General features: G+C 41.6%; 1 protein-coding gene across 4 annotated transcripts in view; it reads right to left on the bottom strand.

Annotated features, from left to right (window-relative positions):
* The window catches only part of pot1 (protection of telomeres 1 homolog), a 51,678-nt gene that overhangs the window by 27,562 nt on the left and 4,305 nt on the right, over nt 1-19,811 (bottom strand). For 2 of the 4 annotated variants that reach the window (XM_078948346.1, XM_023955552.2), the window contains exons 3-10: nt 17,599-17,671; nt 16,991-17,091; nt 16,014-16,121; nt 13,577-13,651; nt 8,531-8,657; nt 4,181-4,311; nt 3,773-4,069; nt 3,289-3,444 (exon numbers count right to left, since the gene is read on the bottom strand). In XM_078948346.1, coding sequence (XP_078804472.1) covers nt 3,289-3,444; nt 3,773-4,069; nt 4,181-4,311; nt 8,531-8,657; nt 13,577-13,651; nt 16,014-16,121; nt 16,991-17,091; nt 17,599-17,671 — 1,068 coding nt within the window. The remainder of the gene's footprint in view (nt 1-3,288; nt 3,445-3,772; nt 4,070-4,180; nt 4,312-8,530; nt 8,658-13,576; nt 13,652-16,013; nt 16,122-16,990; nt 17,092-17,598; nt 17,672-19,811) is intronic. The other 2 variants (XM_023955554.2, XM_023955553.2) reach the window with 2 other exon arrangements.

Here is a 19,811-nt window from a genome sequence, read left to right as displayed (position 1 = left end):
TGACAGCTGAAATCTCTTAGCAAGCTTTTTGTATCCTTCACCTAAAGTATGATGTTGAACAATCTCTGTTTTCAGGTCATCTGACAGTTGTTTTGAGGTTTCCATGTTGACATTCTTTGGGGATGATGCAAAGAGGAGAAAAACTTGTTCTTGGCCACCGTAACCCTTCTGCTATCCTAGGCACTTTGACATTGGGAGTTGGGTCATCTAGACCAGTGTTTTTCAACCAGTGTGCCGCAGCACACTAGTGCGCCGCGGGAGATGGTCAAGTGTGCCGTGGGAAATTGCCCTCATTAACTGATCTAAAAACATTTTCCATCTCTAGGATATCAGCTCTTTGTTCATCCAAACAGGCCCTGATAAAACACTGAGAAGTTAGGAATATGAAAGATCATAAAATACTTTTTTTCTTTGTGTTTATTTGATTCTATTACAGACATTTTGATAAGAATGAGGGTACCGCGATTTAGCCGCATCTTAAACTCTGTTTTCTGAAAAGTCCCGCCCCTTAACTGTCTCCACCAATCATTCTTGAAGGCTTAATCACATGTCATCAGTCTGACCAATCAGAAGTGGTTAAAGTCTTCACCTCCTTGTTCCGATTTAGCTCATAAAGTCTCTCAGTTCCAACAAAAATACCAGCTAAAGCTCGGCTTTAGCGGTGTAGCTTTCCACAGAGTCCGGTGTCAGACCGTGGAACAAGTGAACAAAACAATGAAGCTCAGAGACGCGAGTCTGTCTGCGTTCGGCGGATTTTTCCACTACATCTCCCATGATGCATTGGGTTAAAGTGACAGCGCAAGTCTTAGCAACTACCAGCCAGGGCTTACTCAGTCTTAGCGCACAATGAGTCCCTCCTCTTAACGTCTTAAAACAACAACGAACATAAACAGTTTTTGAATCCTTTAACTTAACTTTTATTACATCTTTTAGAAAAAACAACTGCAGCTTCCAGCTTTTTCTGCCACAATTATCACAAAAATGCATGTGAGATTGCGGAGGGGCTGTAGATCCGTACAGACCATCAGTTTCTCCTTTTTTTTTTAATTTTTGGATGCTGGTGTGCCGCGGGATTTTTGTCAAAGTTAAAGTGTGCTGTGGCTCAAAAAAGGTTGAAAAACACTGATCTAGACCCACTAGACAGTGCTCTGAACCTTTTTTCTTCAATAATTTGTGATCTTCACTGGTGTCCATGGATAACATGAAATCTTTCCACCTTTATCCACCTTTGTCATGGTAGGGAGAACACGTCAAAGGAAGGGTGGGGTCATCTAAGATAGCACAAGGGTTAAATACCTCTTCTCATAAAACAAATTTTGTGTTCCAAAAATTATTGCTAAAGACAGAACAGAAGGGGTTCCCAATTTTATAAACCTGCCTATTTTTTTGTTTAAGTAATTATTGCACCGTTTATTTAAATCCAATTAACTTAATTTCACTTCTCAAATATCACTGTGTTCATCTGCTATTTGATATATTTAACTGAAATTGATGATCCGAACAACCAACGGTTTATGAAGAAAAAACTTGGAAATTATCAGGGTGCCCAAACCTTCTCATATCACTGTATAAGGTAATGGAAGACATACAAGACCACTGACTTGTTTCAGCTTTCCCTCAATGTTATTGTGAATATCGAAACCTCTGCAAGTCAACGTGCGTTGAGACATTGAGACCGCTTCAAAGTTTTTAATCAAGTTATCGTCACTAAAAGCTTTGTCTATTCCAACGGCACATCTTCACAAGTTTGACAATCTGTCAAGGATTTCTTTGCTTAGGCAAGCTCAAGTGCAACAGCATGGAGGAATCAGCCAAATGTAAGCAGACTCCTGTGTGGTTGTGGCCAAAAATGCTGCTTGCATACTTTTGATTTGAGGTCAGCTTCAATGGCCGGCCTGGTAAACTTCTCATATTTAACTTTGTGCATATAACAGCTGGGTAGCCCGGTTGGTAAGGTGAGAGACTACCACGCAGGGTTCGATTCCCGGAGGGGAATGACAATATCATCACCCAGCGAGGGCCCTTGGGCAAGTCCCTAACGCTATTGCCTACCAGCATAAATGCGCGGTGATGGTTAAAGCGACTGTAGGCGCGACATGGCAGCCAAGCCTCTACCATCACCAAGTATGAATTCAAGGGTGGTTTTCCACAGCTTCATTGAAGCTTCATTGAATTTCCTGAAGGCTCTTAGAGTCCTGTTGATGTTGAACAGCTCCAAGCATTCAGTCTTAAGCGTCTGTTTTGTCAACCAGGAGTTGGTGTTTGGCTCCTCTGGAATCTCTACCAATGCCCTTCTGTGTGTTGCTCATGTATTGATCCATGTGCCTATTTATCTTGGTTGCAATGAAGCCTGACATGAGCTTCCATGTTGTGGAGGGACAGGTAATTGGCCTGTAGTTGGATGGGACTGCACCCTTTGAGGGATCCTTCCGGATCAGGATTGTTCGCCTTCCTGTTAAGCATTCGGGGTGAGTCCCATCGCTTAGCAGCTGGTTCATTAGTGCTGCCAGGCGCTCATGGAGTGCGGTGAGTTGCTTTAGCCTGTAGGCATGTATCATGTCAGGATCACTGCTACTGAAGTGTAAACCAGTTCATTGGTTTCTGTGATTGTTGTGGTAGGGATTGCCCTCAGTGCTTCTTTCACAGTTTCCAGCAGACTTTCAGGTGGTTTATCAGTTAACCGCTGTAGCTGGTGTCGGGGTTGCCTGTTGTTCATTCTAGACATGATCTTGTCTTTCAGGTCAGTTGGTGCCTCGCTCAGCATATCTGTGGTTGTTGGGGCTGTGTACCCAAGCTCAAGGTGGGGGTGTGGAACCTGCTGTTCTGATCCTCCTGTTGTGTTGCAATTGTAACGTACCGCTTCAATCTCAAGTTGTGATAGAAGTTGCCACTTATGTATGTTAGAACATTGAGCTACAAGTTAGCCTGCTTGAAAATAAGAAAAATATAAAGTTCAGGTGGCCCAAGCAGGCTGCCTCCCCACGCCGCAGTGGCTCTCTGTCTGCCTGCTAGCCGTTCTCTCGGCGCCAGCTTAGCAAACGAGATTGCGTGATTGTACTGGGGGATTCGTAGGTTTAGGCTTGTAAAGCCCTTTGTGTAACTGTTGTATAAAAAGCGCTTTCTAAATAAAGTTTGATTTGATTATAGACAGTTCCTACTGCAGCACAGAGCCAGTAATACACCGGGGGTTTCTGCTGAACCAATTCCACAGGATGTTTTAGCCAACATATTTGTGTGTCAAACATGTTTTCCTGAAAAAGCAATGAGGATCATTAGTCAAACCCTGACCTTGAGCTGCTTGGCAAACTCCGAGTGGTTGTCATACACAAGAACATTGGCAATGAAGCTCTCTTTCTCCCTAGAAAAGGTGGTTGGCCCCTCCACGTCGTTGGGATCAACATCTACCTTCAGAAAAGTGTTAGGACACCTGGTCCCATCCCAAACCTGATGGAGAAACACAAAACAAGCAAAAATATTACCTAAGTTGAATAAACCAATGCAAACAATTTTGACTTGCAATTTTCGTGTTAATCTAATCTGAAAATACAGTAAATCTGCCAAATGTTTGAGTGGTCATTTCTTAACATTCTCAAAATAGTTCTTTGGGTGTAAACATTTAGTCTTTAAAATTCGTTGTGAAGTCTAAATAAGATACATCTATGTATCCTAGATTAATCTTTTTTAGAAATAAAAGAACAAAACAGATCACAGTTCCAGCTGCAGTCAGCTGGGGTTACATGTGCTTAGATCTGATTCGTTTCAAGCTTCTCACCCTCAGTAGACTGCAGGTGCTGTCAACGGGGGCTTTAGCCAGCAGCTGGCAGGTTAAGTCAAAGTATGCTTTAGGCTGAACAGCAGACAAAGAGACCGAGTTTGTCAATGGGAGAAGGATGTTCTGACTGGAAATCCATGTCTGCAACTCCTCCACTCTTCGCCGGTCCTCCTCATCAAAGTGGACGGTCCGGCTGGATGTCCGAGGCTCCACACTTCCACTCGGTTTCCCATCAAATGTTACCACAGAGAAACCAAATGTGTTGACCAGTGTGATGGTGTTGTTAAAGAGCTGAACCTGAATTGATCATTCAACATATTATCATTATTGTATGCCTTGTAAAATATTGAAAACGTATAAGGTTCAATTACAAAGTGTTTTTTTTATAATAACTTTTTAGGATTTGACCTTGACCCTGTGCATCCGAACAATGTCTCCATTCTGAAAGATTTTGGGATGTTCCTCCAGCTTTTCACAGAAGATGGTGCAGCCAATGCTGTGGTTGGACTTATCGGTGATCTTCAGGCTGGAGCAGAAGTCTGTTACAAGAAGTTATTGTTTAAGAGAAAATGAACAACCAAATATGAAAAGCCAAAGGCCTCAAACAATTCTCAAAGAGATTTAGGTAGTAAAAACAACACAAAATACAAAGTACAACATACACTGACCAAAAATATCAACGCAACACTTTTGTTATTGCTTCCATTTTTTATGGTATGAACTCAAAGATGTGAAACATTTTCCACATACACAAAATAACCAGTTCTCTGAAATATTGTTCACAAATCTGTCTAAATCTGTGATAGTGAGCACTTCTCCTTTGCCAAGACAATCCATCCCACCTCACAGGTGTGCCATATCAAGATGCTGATTAAACAGCATGATTATTGCACAGGTGTGCCTTAGACTGGCCACAAGAAAAGGCCACTCTGAAATCTTCAGCTTTGTTTTATTGAGGGGGTCAGGGGACTCAGACAACCAGTCAGTATCTGGTGTGACCACCATTTGCCTCATGAAGTGCGACACATCTCCTTCGCATAGAGTTCATCAGGTTGTCTATTGTGTCCTGTGGAATGTTGGTCCACTCTTCTTCAATGGCTGTGCGAAGTTGCTGGATATTGGCAGGAACTGGAACACGCTGTTGTATACGTCCATCCAGAGCATCCCAAACATGCTCAATGGGTGACATGTCCAGTGAGTATGCTGGCCATGCAAGAACTGGGATGTTTTCAGCTTCCAAGAATTGGGTACAGATCCTTGTAACATGGGGCCGTGCATTATCATGCTGCAACATGAGGTGATGTTGTTGGATGTACGGAACAACAATGGGCCCCAGGATCTCGTCACAGTATCTCTGTGAATTCAAAATGCCATCAATGAAATGCACCTGTGTTCGTCGCCCATAACATATGCCTGCCCATACCACAACCCCACCACCACCATAGGCTACTCGATCCACAACATTGACATCAGAAAACCGCTCACCAACACGACGCCACACACCGCAGGTCGGAAGAACGAATCAATAGTTCGCTTGCTCGTAGCTCAGACGCTCGCACATATCAGATTGTGACGATATTTGTCTCCGTTTCCTTCCCACAGATGTTTATGCGCGCTCGATTATCTCTAGGCCCCTCCCCTCCACGCATTTCTTCCTTATTCTTTCACACGCATTGGCTGCCTCACAGACAGGCATCACTCAATGAACTGGTTATTTTGTGTATGTGGAAAATGTTTCACATCTTTGAGTTCATACCATAAAAAATGGGAGCAATAACAAAAGTGTTGCATTTATATTTTTGGTCAGTGTAAATGCCATTCACCCATTTACACACACATTTCACATACAGATGGCAGTTTATGACAAAACTAAAAAGAGTTTATTTAGAGAAATTTAAAAAGTTCAACAAAAACGTGGGTTAACACTTTCAACCGCAGCCAGCTCAGTGGCCTTGTGGTAGAGTCCGCTCAGAAAAGTTGGAAGTTCAAATCCATGGCAGGGTCATACCAAAGACTGTGAAAATGGGACCCAACGCCTCACCGTTTGACACACAGCAATAGAGGGTTGGATTAGAGGAGGCTACAACACCGAATGGTCCCTGAGCGTGGCTGTGTCTGCAGTTCACTGCTCTCCTAGGGCAGGGGTTGGCAACCCAAAATGTTGAAAGAGCCATATTGGATCAAAAAGAAAAAAATATATATGTCTGGAGCCGCAAAATATTAAAACCCTTATTTAAGCCTTATAGTGAAGGCAACACATGCTATATGTATCTATATTAGCCTACTATCGAAATGACTATAGATGACTGTCAGGTGTTTGAATTTGGATACCCATAAATCTTTGTCGGCTATCTCAGCCATTCCCAAAGAGGACGGGTCGATCTCCAGGGGCGTGACAGGAGAAGAGAGTATAATTTTTTCTTTTGGAACTTGCAAAATCTGCTTCCAAATGCAGTTTGCATTTCAACAATCGCACCTTGTAAAAAATCCCAGTTGAGTGTGAGATCGTGATGGGCTTCTTTGAATTCTGTCAGGGAGGGAAAGTGGGAGAGCGTGCCTCGCTGTATATCTCTGGCAAAGACAGTCAGCTTGCGCTTGAATGACAGAACAGCTTCAAGCATTTGCAGCGCAGTGTTTCTGCGCCCCTGCAGACTTTCATTCAGCTTGTTTAGGTGGCTTGTCACAGTCATATCCACCAAAAAGTGCAGCTTTTCGAGCCACTCAGTATCTTCCAGCTGCGGTTAGTTAAGGTCTTCGCTTTTCAGGAATGTTTTCATGTGTTCTCAACAGACGACAAAGCGACGCAAAACCTCACCCCTGGACAGCCATCGGACTTTGTTGTGTAGCAGGAGATCAGAATATTTGCTTTCAACTTCATCAAGCAATGCACGGAAGTGACGGTGGTTCAGTGGTTTTGCAATTATCTTGTTCATCATCTCGATGACGAGGTTCATCACCTGCACACACTCCGATGGGAATGTTTGTGCACGCAGTGCCTCTTGATGCAAGATGCAGTGGAATGCAGGCAGATTTCAATCCAACGCTTTCTGTTGCAAAGTCACAAACCCCCTTTCTGATCCTCTCATGCTGGGTGCCCCATCTGTAGCCACTGAAATCAGGTGCTTGGTGTTTATTCCATTGTCATTCAAGCAGCCTCACATGTGTCCTCCCCCCGTGTTTGGCCTTGCAGTGGTATTAATTGTTCTTCTTGCGGCCCTTTGGAATTCACATACCTGCATGAAAGTGCAGTCTGTTCAATATCGACCGCATCACACGACTCAGCACAGGCAATTGAGTATGCTAGCACTGAATGAATGTCCTGGATTTGCTGATCGGTGATGTTGCCTGCCATATAAATGGCCCTTCTCCTCCACTGTTTTAGCGGAGACAGGCATGTCTTTGATTTTCTGTAGTCTCTCGGTTTTGTTTTTGAAGTCTTTAAATAAGTGTTCTGATATGTTGATGAAAGAATCCCTCAAGTAGTAACCATCTCTGAACAGTTTTCCACGCTTTTTTATCCCCCCGAGTTGCAACAAAACTTGTAGCTGTAGTGGAGTTTGGAGATGCAATCCACTTCTTAAATGTATTTTTGCGCTCGTCTAATTTCTCCAGAAGTAATGCAATCACACTTTTTCTCTCTTTCCCAACTGGATACTCGGCTGCAAATGTAGCATGCCTTCCCTGGAAATGTCTTTCCACATTACTCTTTTTGTTATTCGACAACTTCTCGCTACAAAGCAAACATTCAGGCAATCCTTCCGTATCGGCAATGATTATATTACCAAAAGTTCCTTTCACTGGAACTAAGTCCTGAAAAACAATCACTCACCATAATTCCTCCGCCATCAAACTTCACACTCAGCAGAATGCAGTCCCAAATGTACCGCCCGCTGACCCCTTTTTGTCAGTTTACCACTTTGTGGCTGAGTTGCTGTTGTTCCCAAGCTCTTCCATTTTGTTCTGATAGAGATGACAGTCCACTGTGCAATATTTCACGACTGGATCTGTTGTTCAGGGGGCGTCCTATGACAGTTACACGCTGGAATTCACTGAGCTCCTGAGAGCGGCCCATTCTTTCACAAATGTTTGCAAAAATTGATTTTGTACACATGTGGCCAGACACCTGATTCTGATCATTTGGATGGGTGAGCCAATACTTTTGGTAATATGTAGACTTCTATTGAGAAATAAACAGCTATTACTCAGTCATTCTATCTGTCACCAAAGTCATTTTTGCTCTGCTACCTTTTTATTGCATGTTTTTGCTAATCCTATTTTGTTTTCATGATGATCACCAAGTTGTTCAAACAGGACAGCAAATACACAACTTTTTGTGTTCCATCATCAATTTTAGACCATGATTAATTACTACTAAATTTTTTAAAAGGGCGTATAAATAAGATGCAATTGTTTAATTCCACGACTTCAATTCTGTTTCCTGCTCTGTAACTGCTGGTGATAAAAATTGTTATGTCGAGGGGGCAGGACCCAAATGCAGAGACGGGAGCCAGGGTGTTCCAAAAGAACAGGGGCTTTTTTAATTTAACAAAAGGTGCTGTCAAGCAGGGAAACTAGAAAACCAACTGACAGGGTACACAGAGAAACAGGGTAGCAGACAGCATGGACCAGCACAGACTCAGAGGAAGGCAGAGACGAGCCATATGTAAGAAAGAAAGAAAAACCTCCAGTGGTTGTGTCTCATTCAAACATCCTGCAGATGCATTACTTGTCTTAGAGAGATGCTGTGGTTTGACTTACCTGTTCCGTGGGACTTGAAAGGCTGTTTGAAGAACACTACTACACCATACACATTGACCACTGATCCAGCTTTCAGGTCACCCAGGGGAGTGTATGTGTATCTTGGAGCCTTGGTCCTATTTACAATCTGAGAAGAACAAAACTTTGTAAGAGGCGGTTCCTTAAGACATTCAAGGACAATTGACTGATGGATCGATAACTCAACTTTGCCGTAGGAAAATTCATAAATCTTCCTTTTTCAAGTTTCCACTAATCAGAAACAACTTTGATTATATTTTCATTCTTGATTATATTTTCATTCTCTATAAAATGTTTGCAGCTGGTTTAAACTTAGACTTTTTGCCGAAGATGAAGACGTCAAAGTGGACGCTACAACCAAACGCTAACTTCAGTCACGTCCAACTTTTGAGGTGTGATGGATAAATAAAGGGAAAAAAAATGAATGAAAACTGTCATAAAACTGGTATTTTCTAAATATAATAATAAACGTGAATCCACCGTGTCTGCAACTTTATTTTCAGCGTGTGTGACACATTCAAGGGTCAGTCAGTGAAGCATATGGTCCGTCAGAACAACAGTCTCAATAAATTCATATTTGGAGGAAAACTCCTGGTTTTGTCTGTAAACAGCAGCTTCATGTTTCTTTGAAGTCAAAAGGCAAGGCAAGGCAAGGCAAGTTTATTTGTATAGCACAATTCGTACACAAAGTAATTCAAGGTGCTTCACAAAACAGAAAAATGCATTAAAATCACAATACATCATAGAAATAATCAACGTAAAATTTACTTTAAAAGAAAAGGAAGAAAAAAAAAGATTTAAAAAGAAAGGAAGGAAAGAAAGGTGCAGATAGGACCTTTCAGTCATATACACGGCTAAACAGAAATGTTTTAAGTCTAGATTTGAACATGAACACAGAAGAGGCCTGTCTTACGACTTCAGGGAGGCTGTTCCAGATTTTAGCTACAGAATATTGAAACGCTGATTCCCCTTGTTTAGTTCTGACTCTGGGAATCAACAGGAGGCCGGTCCCTGAGGTCCTCAGAGTACGAGATGGTTCATATGGCACTAACATGTCAGAGATGTACTTTGGTGCTCGGCCATGGAGAGACTTGTACACAAGCAGAGCTGCTTTGAAGTCTATTCTTTGAGGTACAGGGAGCCAGTGCAAAGACCTGAGCACAGGACTAATGTGATCATACTTCCTGGTTTTGGTCAGGACTCGAGCAGCAGCATTCTGGATGTACTGAAGCTGTTTTACAGCTCGTTTGGAGAGGCCGGTGAGCAGGCCGTTACAGTAGTCTAACCTACTGGAGACAAATGCATGGATAAGTATCTCCAGGTCTCGCTTTGAGATTATGTTTTTGATTTTGGCAATGTTTTTCAGGTGGTAAAATGCCGCTGATGTTACTGACTTGATATGGCTGTTAAAGTTCAGGTCAGAGTCCATGATTACCCCTAGATTTCTGACTTGATTTGAGGGTTTGAGAGACAGAGAATGAAGGTAGCTGCTGACAATTTCTCTTTGTTTCTGTGGGCCAAAAACAATAACTTCGGTCTTGTCTGAGTTTAGCTGGAGAAAGTTGTTCTGCATCCACGCGCTGATCTGTTGGAGGCAGTGGTTGAGAGAATCCACCGGCCCATATTCACCTGTTGTCAGTGACACATAGATCTGAGTATCATCTGCATAGTTGTGATAAGATATGTTATTACTGCGTATTAACTGCCCTAGTGGCAGCATGTAGAGGTTGAACAGAAGGGGTCCCAGGATCGATCCCTGGGGCACACCACAATTCAAGCCCATGTAGTCTGAGACACAACTCCCAATTTCAACAAAATATTTCCTGTCTTCTAGATAAGACTTGAGCCAACTTAGGGCAGATCCAGAGATGCCAACCCAGTCTTGGAGTCTGTGCAAAAGGATCCCATGATCAACAGTATCAAAGGCAGCGCTCAGGTCTAGCAGGATTAAGACAGAGACTTTGCCATCACCAAAAGTTCGTATTTGGTTTCCTCTTCTCTGTCTCTTCTCCATAAATTTTCCAAATACGTTTCATAGTTTGGATTTTATTAGCTTGTTAGCTCCTAACTTAGCGGTCTGAGCAGCTGCTTCAAGTCACATGATGCCTCAGGACAGCTAGATGTGGTGAACAGAATGCTGTAGTTTTTCAAAATAAAACTTCCTTCAGTCTCAGAAAATAAACAAAACAGAAAAATCGTTTGAGTGTGCATTTCTTTTGCCTGTGGCCTGGTGCCCAATGATTTTAAATGGAAATATAGAAATGAATACACTTTTCCATTATATTTAATTTTTTTGGAAAGGGTTTGTATATGTACAGTGGATGGGTGTGTGTCACTGTTGTTTCACATGAAGAATGAGTTTGGTCTGTAATGTTCGTAATAAATACACTTCAACTTTCAACTGAATAATAAAAAAAAAGAATCCAGGAGATGAGTATTTCATTTTGAAGAACATGTTCTAATGTAAGACAAGGCAAGACTTCTGCTCCTCCAAACCTGTTCCGTATTCTTGAGACGCTCTTCCGTCCTCCACCTGTTACCTGTATTAGTGACACCTGTTTGAACTGGTTATCTGTGGAAAACAACATGGCTTTTAAGTGACCTTAACTGGTTATTTATTTTCATGTTTTTGGATTTAAGAATTGAAGAAATTGGCCTGTTATTTTATTTATTCTACAATGGAGAAGATAAGTATTGGATCCCTTGCTGATTTTGACAGCTTGCGCACTTAAAAGAAAAAATCGACAATCTGTCATCCTCATTGTAGGTTCATTTGAAAAGTGAGATACAAAGACAATAAATCAAAATTTAAAGAATTTTCATACATTTATTTGCATTTCACTGAATTAAATAATTGAACATTCCTGTCAGAAAGAATTAATACTTTGGCAAAAGCCTTATTAGCTGCACAGAGGTGAGATGTTTCTTGTATGGTATTTTCACGAGACCATAAGGCGCACTGGGTTATACGGTGCAGTTTCGGTTATGGGTGCTTTTTCTGTATTTAACACATACAAAAGGCGCACCGGGTTTTAAGGCGCGGGCACGTTAACACATACCGGTAAAACATGCATGTTTAAAAAGGCAGTGGGAGCAAAACTGAGTTGGTTGTGATTCATTTTTTCAGTCATCAATCAGCATCCAAGAATCCATCAAAGTCCTCGTCTTTGGTATCTGAAACGAACAGCTGGGCTAAAATTCTATTAAACACGCCAGGTTCCCTTGCATCATCGTCAGAGTCCGTCTCGTTGCTGTGCGGCTCCTCATGAATGAAGCCGGCTTTGCAAAAGCTCCAAGAACAGTGAAAGCAGACACGTGTTGAACCTTTCCTGCTTTGTTCTCTGACCGTGGTTTGAAGACGCAGGGAAGATCTTCTCTCCATGGCCGAAGGCTGATCTTCCTCCGGGGATCACCCCCCTTGCTCGGACCCTCAGAGCCTCCATAGCGTGTTAAGCCAAAGAACCAGTCCCAGTCCTTTTAGAAAAACTTTCTTGACAACTCCAAAACGATGACTGACCGCGCGTGTATGCGCTGCACACACTCACACGCATTCCCCCCTCCCTTCCTGCACCACTCTTGCTCAGACACACCGGTTTTATCACACACACACACACTCATCCCACAACACACGTAAGCAAATTGGGACAGCACTTGTTAGAGGTTCTAGAGATAAAGTCAGACTGAGATGGTTCAGACATGTCCAGATGAGAGACAGTGAATCTATTGGTAGAAGAATGCTGAGTCTGGAACTGCCAGGCAAGAGGTCCAGAAGAAGACCAGAGAGGGAGTTTATAGATGCAATGAAGGAAAACATGAAGGTAGATTATGTTAAGAGTAGAGGATGCAGAAGACTGGGTTATATGAAGGAAGGTGAGTAGCTGTGGCAACCCTTAAAAGAGAAAACTGAAGATCAATCTATCTATATATATAATATACTATTCTGGGCAACACAGACATTCAACGTCATTTCTTGACACCAAGCTGCTTATCTGTTGCAGATTCAGTCTTCCAGCCTGCTGCAGGTCAACAATTTGGTTTCTGGTGTCCTTAGACAGCTCTTTGGTCTCCATAGTTTGGAGTGTGACTGTTTGAGGTTGTGGACAGGTGTCTTTCTATAGATAACCAGTTCAAACAGGAGCCATTAATACAGGAAACCAGTGGAGGACAGAGGATTCTCTCCAGAAGAAGTTACAGGTCTGTGAGAGACAGAAATCTTGCTTGTTTGTAGATGACCAAACACTTTATTTTCCACAATAATTTACTCATAAATTCATTAAAAATCATAAAGTTTTATTTTCCACCATGATTTACAAATAGATTATCTAAAAATCAGAAAATTTGATTTTCTGGATTTTTTTCTCATTCTGTCTTTCATAGTTGAGGTTTACCTATGATAAAAATTACAGGCCTCTCTCACCTTTTTAAGTGGGAGAACTTACAAAACTTGTGGCCGACCAAATATTTTTTGCCCCACTGTGTGTGTGGGCAAAAAAGTGATTTTTCTACAGGGAAGTAAGGCTCCTCCTGGGTTTTGGTCAGAGAAAAACAGGTCTTAAAAGCTCTTAACCCTTGTGCTATCCTATGGGGTGAAGATGACCATTGACGTGTTCTCCCTACCATGACAAAGGTGGATAAAGGTGGAAAGATTTCATGTAATCCATGGACACCAGTGAAGATGACAAATCATTGAAGAAAAAAGGTTCAGAGCACTGTGGGTCTAGATGACCCAACTCCCAATGTTAAAGTGCCTAGGATAGCACAAGGGTTAATGTTGCAGGTTGTAGGACCCTAAATGTAAACTGACCTCAGAGTAACTTTTGCAAGGAAAGGCTGCAGTCTATCATAGTTTTTCTGAAATATTATTGGTCTCTGAAATGAGTTATTGTAGCTTGAAAAAGATGGTCAAGACACTCTGGTTGATGCAAGATAGATAAAACATCTTCATTTGCTTTGGCGCAGTTTCTGGGACTTGTTCAGCAAAACTGCATGAAATTTGCCACATCCTGACATATTATTGTTACATCTTACCTGAGCAGAAACCGTGCAGCTATCTTTCCTGGCCACTGCAGATCTGGGATAAATAGATGGATTCTGGCAAAAACACTGAAAAACAAAGATATTCCATTTCAAGCACTGCCCAAAGGTCCCCCTAACTGAATGATTTTTCCTTAACTTAAGGAAGTAACTCCTAAACTGGAGGAGTGGCTACAGCAGATCCCTGGAAAAACCTCAGACATTTAAATCAAGAAGTGCTGGAATAGCAAAGATACTGCACAACTTATACAGCCAGACACACTGACCTATATACAAACCTATTTAGCCTCACTCACAATACGTTTGGGATATTGTTATTAACATGACTCGTTTTCCTATTTGGTTTGAAATTTATTAAAATATGTAAAAGTTGGAAATTATATTACTAATAAAGATTGAGACAAAACCCCCTGTTAACAAGTTTTGTACGTCTTACCCCAAAATTAAGCCAAAATTAGCCCCAAATAACAAACACTGACCATGTCAATACTAAGCAATCAATTTTATTATTTACATTACACTGTTTTCAGGCTGTTTTTGTTATGATTTAATATAAAATATAATCACCTAGAAGCAGAATCTATGAAACCTCTTCTTTTCTCTCTGTGTCTCTCTGATTTATTGTTCTCATTTCCTTTTTTTAATGTGTGTGCTTGTATTTTTTAAACCTCACATATAAAGTACCGTAATTTCCGGATTACAAGCCGCTACTTTTTTCCTGCGCTTACAGCCCTGCGGCTTATTCAGTGACGCGGCTAATTTATGGATTTAATTGGCGGCCGCCATGTACGTATTTTCGAACTCAGTGAATAGTTTGAATTCTCTATCTAACACCAAGCACGAGGCATTTTTATTCAACACACCTCTAAGCAGCCAAACAACATGGACTTGACTTCAGGTCTTAGACACTTCAGTCATGGTTCAACAAAACGAAACACGCATGCCCGGCCGCATCCCAGAATCCTTTGGGGCCATTAGACCCAACGTGCACATGATCGCCGCTACATTATGATGAAGCTTTCAAGTTAAAAGCAATCGTTAAAAGCAGCGTAAAAAAGTCCACCGTCACCAACGGGTTTGGAAAAGCCGGTTTGCTGCATGACGGAGAGAACAGCGCATGGAGTGAATTTACACTCCATTTACGGTTTCTAAGGAAACCGTAAAAGCGGAATTTTGCTTTGAAAAACTCACAGCCTCCGTGTGAGCTGGAGACATCTTCTCCTGCTGATTGAGCTGCGGGGCCGATGGCAGTCTGAAGGCTCCCACACGTAACAACGCATCCGACCCTCATACACAAAACGTACAGTATTAAGTCCGATTGCTTTGCACAGAAACGATTTGCTCCTTCCACCGGCGCAATGGGGACGAAGTGCTCCTCCTTGAAGCCGCCCTGGCCAGAGGTGTCGGAGTAGATAGGAAGGGGAGACAAGGAGCGCGCGGGGCGAGAGCGGAGCGCAGAGGCGTCCGCGGAGTGCAGAGGCTTCTGAATTCTGACGCACGCGCCGCACTGAGGCGCGCGTATCGCGCTGAGGCGCGCGCTTTTCAGTCGCCGCTGCTTTATTTTACCGTTGTGTTTTCTAACCAGTCCTGTTACTCCCATAACGCTGCTGCGACACAAGCGGAAGGAGAGCTTTTCCCGTTCACCCCTCCATGCACTGCTGCTACTTGCTCATTCTTAAACACGTACAACAGTATGGGGAGCCGGGCATTGGCCCCGCCTTTAGCCCCTAAGACTCATGGGAAATGTGGAATCGCGGATGTAAATTTCCTCATTATAACTGAGGGATGTAATGTTGATTATATGGTTACTGTTTGTAATTTTATGTTAGATACCTAGATTGTCAATAAGTAAAAAAAAAAAATGAAATAAAAACACCATGACTGAGGGACTTGTGAACAGAATATAGGTCCATGCTGTTTGACAGATGTCGATACACTCAAATACGTGACCCAGAGGCAAAACTGGCACCACCCACAATGTGCTAATGAATTGCACTCACTCTGGGATGCTGATCGTGATCTGTCAGGATGACAATATCGGCTATCACATGCGCGGCTTGTACTCTGACGCAGCTTGTGTATGTATAAAAGCAGTCAAACACGTGAATATGGGTGGTTGCGCTGAATTTACGGTACTTTCTGTATTGATTGCATAAAAATATGTATCTATGAGAAAGATAATTGATGAGCTACCAAAACAATAGAAAAAAAAGAACAATACACATTAATCCATGACATACATTCAGTCTCAACCAGTACTGACAGTGAAACCCCGGTAAAACGGCCAATACAGTCAACAATTATGGGATCAACATGTACAACAGTCAGTAATGGTCTATTGACAGTAAATGTCAGGCAGTTTAGGATGTAAACTGTTCATTTGCTTCCATATGTGTTTAAATACACCAAATGCAATTTTCAAACTACTTACGTAGATATTGGCATCTTTCTCTGACAGCAGCAGGTTAAAGTGGTGAAGCTTGTCCTTACTAGCTGTGGGAGATTTGCTGACAGTGAAGCCAGAGGCCATCACCACATCCTGTAAGAAATCCTCCATGTTTACATGATTTAATGAGGTTGGGTGCGGTGTCTGTTTTCCCAAACATGCACAAAAAGCCACAGATGATTCTTCTTTACTTATTTTATGAGGTTATTTTGATATTTAATTGAATGTGTAGTTGAACGGGACCAGAGACTCTCTGTCGTTTTATCCCTGTGGTGAAATGACAACAAAGAAATGAGAAAAACTCTCTTCTGTTCTGTTAAAACAAGTTTAAGGCTTATCTGATAATGGCTAACCAAGAATTCAAATTATCATTTGGAGGAACTATAAAGTGTGACAGAACCCCAACAGTTGAGTTGAGAAATTCAAGCTGTAAGAATTTTTGTCTTTTCCTAAATATATTTTATTCCCTTTAACTTTAAGCAACATAAGGTCCAAACATGAAAATAAGTTTAGCGTCCCAGAGCTGGCTCTAAAATCAGATCAGAAATAATTTCCTGGCATGAGCTGCAGCAATCCAGTGTTAAGTTACTTTTAGTTTTGGATTTAGAAAATATTTCTAAATAAATGTTTTCTTTAAAAAGTTGGACTCTGTGCATATGCCTGAATTCAAATGTTCAACACCTGCATGTTCTTTGCTTATTGTAGAGCAAAACACTGGGTTGGTTTTCCAGGGTGCGCTTGGGTGCGTTCAGACGGAAAATTTGTTCCGGATTATCAGGGAAAAGAAACTTTAGTTCACCTTAAGCGATCCAAATGTGTCCAGTCTAAATACACCCTTAGTAAAAGATTAAATACATCAGTTTGTACATGAGTTTGGTAGTATGTCTTCAGTGTGGAAAAAACAGACATTAAAGTCTTAAGAAAAGAAAAAAATCGAATGTTTGACAATTTAGTAAACAAACCCCAGGGCTGACACACTGACTGAAATCCCTCGCCAGTTCTCCAAAAACAACAATGTTGATGGCAGGGATCTGGGTCGAAATGTGTGGCTGGGAGTCTTCTTCTGAAAAATAGATCAAAATTGGCTTTTCAACCTGGAAGACAATTTATTTCAGACATTTTGACACGGACCAACCAGCCAATCTCACTCTTATGGATCAATATCAACATTACTTTATCACAAAATAATGTTGGAGATATTTAACAATCTGTATTTAACTAAAAATGTAAAATGCAAACGAGATAACAACATTAGAACTCCTCAACATTAACATCTCCCTATTTTGGTTATATATAGTATTTAATAGAGTCAGGCCTCAGCTGATTAAGGTCTGAAGGAAAAAACAAAACAAATGAAAGCTCTGATGAGTCAACTTTCACCCACTAACTAAAAATTCTCTTAAATTACTGTCGGCACCAGTCTATTATGAGCCAAATAGAGTGAAGCTGGACCATAATATAAATCAAGAAAAGGGATTTTCTTCAGGATATTATATCAAAGTTTTACTTTCACAAACACAAGATATAGAAAAGTAATTTTAGATTTAAAAGACGTGTGTTTATGTGTTACCTTGAATGACAGCTTTCAGGATGAAGTCATTAGGTGCAACTGAGACTAGAGGTCCTTTACGGACAACCTTTCCCTGGAACATGAAGGAACAGTACAACATGCTGAAACCGATGTAGGTCTGAATGAAGCTGTGCAAAGCAGGGATATTCAGTGGGACACTTCAAACTGAGTCGCAGAGGGAAAAAAACCGAACTATAATTTTTATTTCTTTTTTTAAGTATCTGATCCTGATTGAAGTTTTTCTCCACCACATCCATCTATGACTAACTCTCAACGCATGTTGACACACATCTTCTTAAAGCGGGTGCTACATTACAGCTAAATTCAACCCACAAGCTAGGGAAAAGACCAGAGCCAGTACCCACTGGGCATAGACACATTTATTATACAGTGAGGTCAATAAGTATTTGATCACCCTGAGATTTAGCAAGTTCTCCCACTTAGAAAACATGGAGGGGTCTAAAATTTTCATCATATGTGCATTTCCACAGTGAGAGACAGAATCTGAAGAAACATTCAGAAATCACGTTGTACGATTTTTTTAAAACAATTTATTTGTATATTACTGTGACAAATCCATTGATCACTTGATTATCAGATAGATTTCTGACCAGCAAAGACCTGCTGTTCTGCTTTTAAATAGTCCAACTCCACTCTGCTCATGATTCTAAATTAGTGGCACCTGTTTGAGGTGGTTAGCTTGCATAAAGGCACCTGTGCCCCCCCCCCACAATCAGTCAGAAGTCTAACTACCAACATGGGCAAAACCAAAGAGCTGTCAAAAGACACAAGAGACAAAATTGTAGACCTTCACAAAGCTGGAAGTGGCTACGGGGCAATTGCCAAGCAGCTTGGTGACAAAAGAACAACTGTTGGAGCAATTGTCAGAAACTGGAAGAGGCTAATGATGACTGTCAATGTCCCTCGGACTGGGGCCCCTCGCATGATCTCACCTCGTGGGGTTTCGATGATGCTAAGGAAGGTGAAGAATCAGCCCAGGACTACATGGGAGGAGCTGGTCAATGACCTGAAGAGAGCTAGGACCATCGTTTCCAAGGTCACTATAAGTAATGCATTAAAACATCATGGTTAAAATCATGTATCGCACGGAAGGTTCCCCTGCTGAAGTCAGCCCATGTCAAGGCCCGTCTGAAGTTTGCCAATGACCATCTTGATGATCCAGAGGAGTCATGGGAGAAAGCCTTGTGGTCAGATGAGACCAAAATAGAACTTTTTGGTCTTAACTCCATTCGGCGTGTTTGGAGGAGGAAGAAGGAGGAGCATCATTCCAAGAACACCATACCTACAGTGAAGCACGGGGGTGGAAGCATCATGCTCTGGGGGTGTTTTTCTGCACAGGGGACAGGACAACTGCACTGTATTAAGGAGAGGATGAACGGGGCTCTGTATTGTGAGATATTGGGCAAAAACCTCCTTACCTCTGTCAGAGCGTTGAAGATGGGTCGTGGCTGGGTCTTTCAGCATGACAATGACCCGAAGCACAGAGCCAAGAAAACCAAGGAGTGGCTCTGTAAGAAGCATATCAAGGTTCTGGGGTGGCCAAGCCAGTCTCCAGACCTAAATCCAATAGAGAATCTTTGGAGGGAGCTTAAACTCTGTGTTGCTCGGCGACAGCCCCAAACCCTGACAGATCTAGAGAAGATCTGTATGGAGGAGTGGGCCAAAATCCCTGCTGCAGTGTGTAGAAACCTAGTGAAGAACTACAGGAACCTCTGTAATTGTTAACAAAGGCTTCTGTACCAAATATTAAAGTTGTTTAACCCAAGTGATCAAATACTTATTTGTCACAGTAATATACAAATAAATTGTTTTAAAAAAATCGTACAACGTGATTTCTGAATGTTTCTTCAGATTCTGTCTCTCACTGTGGAAATGCACGTATGAGGAAAGTTTTAGACCCCTCTATGTTTTCTAAGTGGGAGAACTTGCTAAATCACAGGGTGATCAAATACTTATTGACCTCACTGTATCTAGAATAGCTTTTTCAATGTTAACAGCTTTAGATATGCAATATGCATTTGATAGACATCGAATCATTGAGGTTTATAGCACATCGCCATTTAAATCTCTAGCATCAAATCTACTTTCGCAGTTGCATTTATTTAATATTTATTTATTTATTTATTTAATATGAATGTCATTTTTTATGTCCTTTTTGATGTTATTTATGAATGTCATTGTTGCTGCCACAG

This window comes from Oryzias latipes, chromosome 6 (assembly GCF_053564925.1).
Source record: "Oryzias latipes strain Hd-rR chromosome 6, Olatipes_Hd-rR_3.1".
NCBI classification, from domain to species: domain Eukaryota; kingdom Metazoa; phylum Chordata; class Actinopteri; order Beloniformes; family Adrianichthyidae; genus Oryzias; species Oryzias latipes.
Note: the sequence above shows the minus strand (reverse complement) of the source record. Positions and strands in the feature narration are given on the sequence as shown.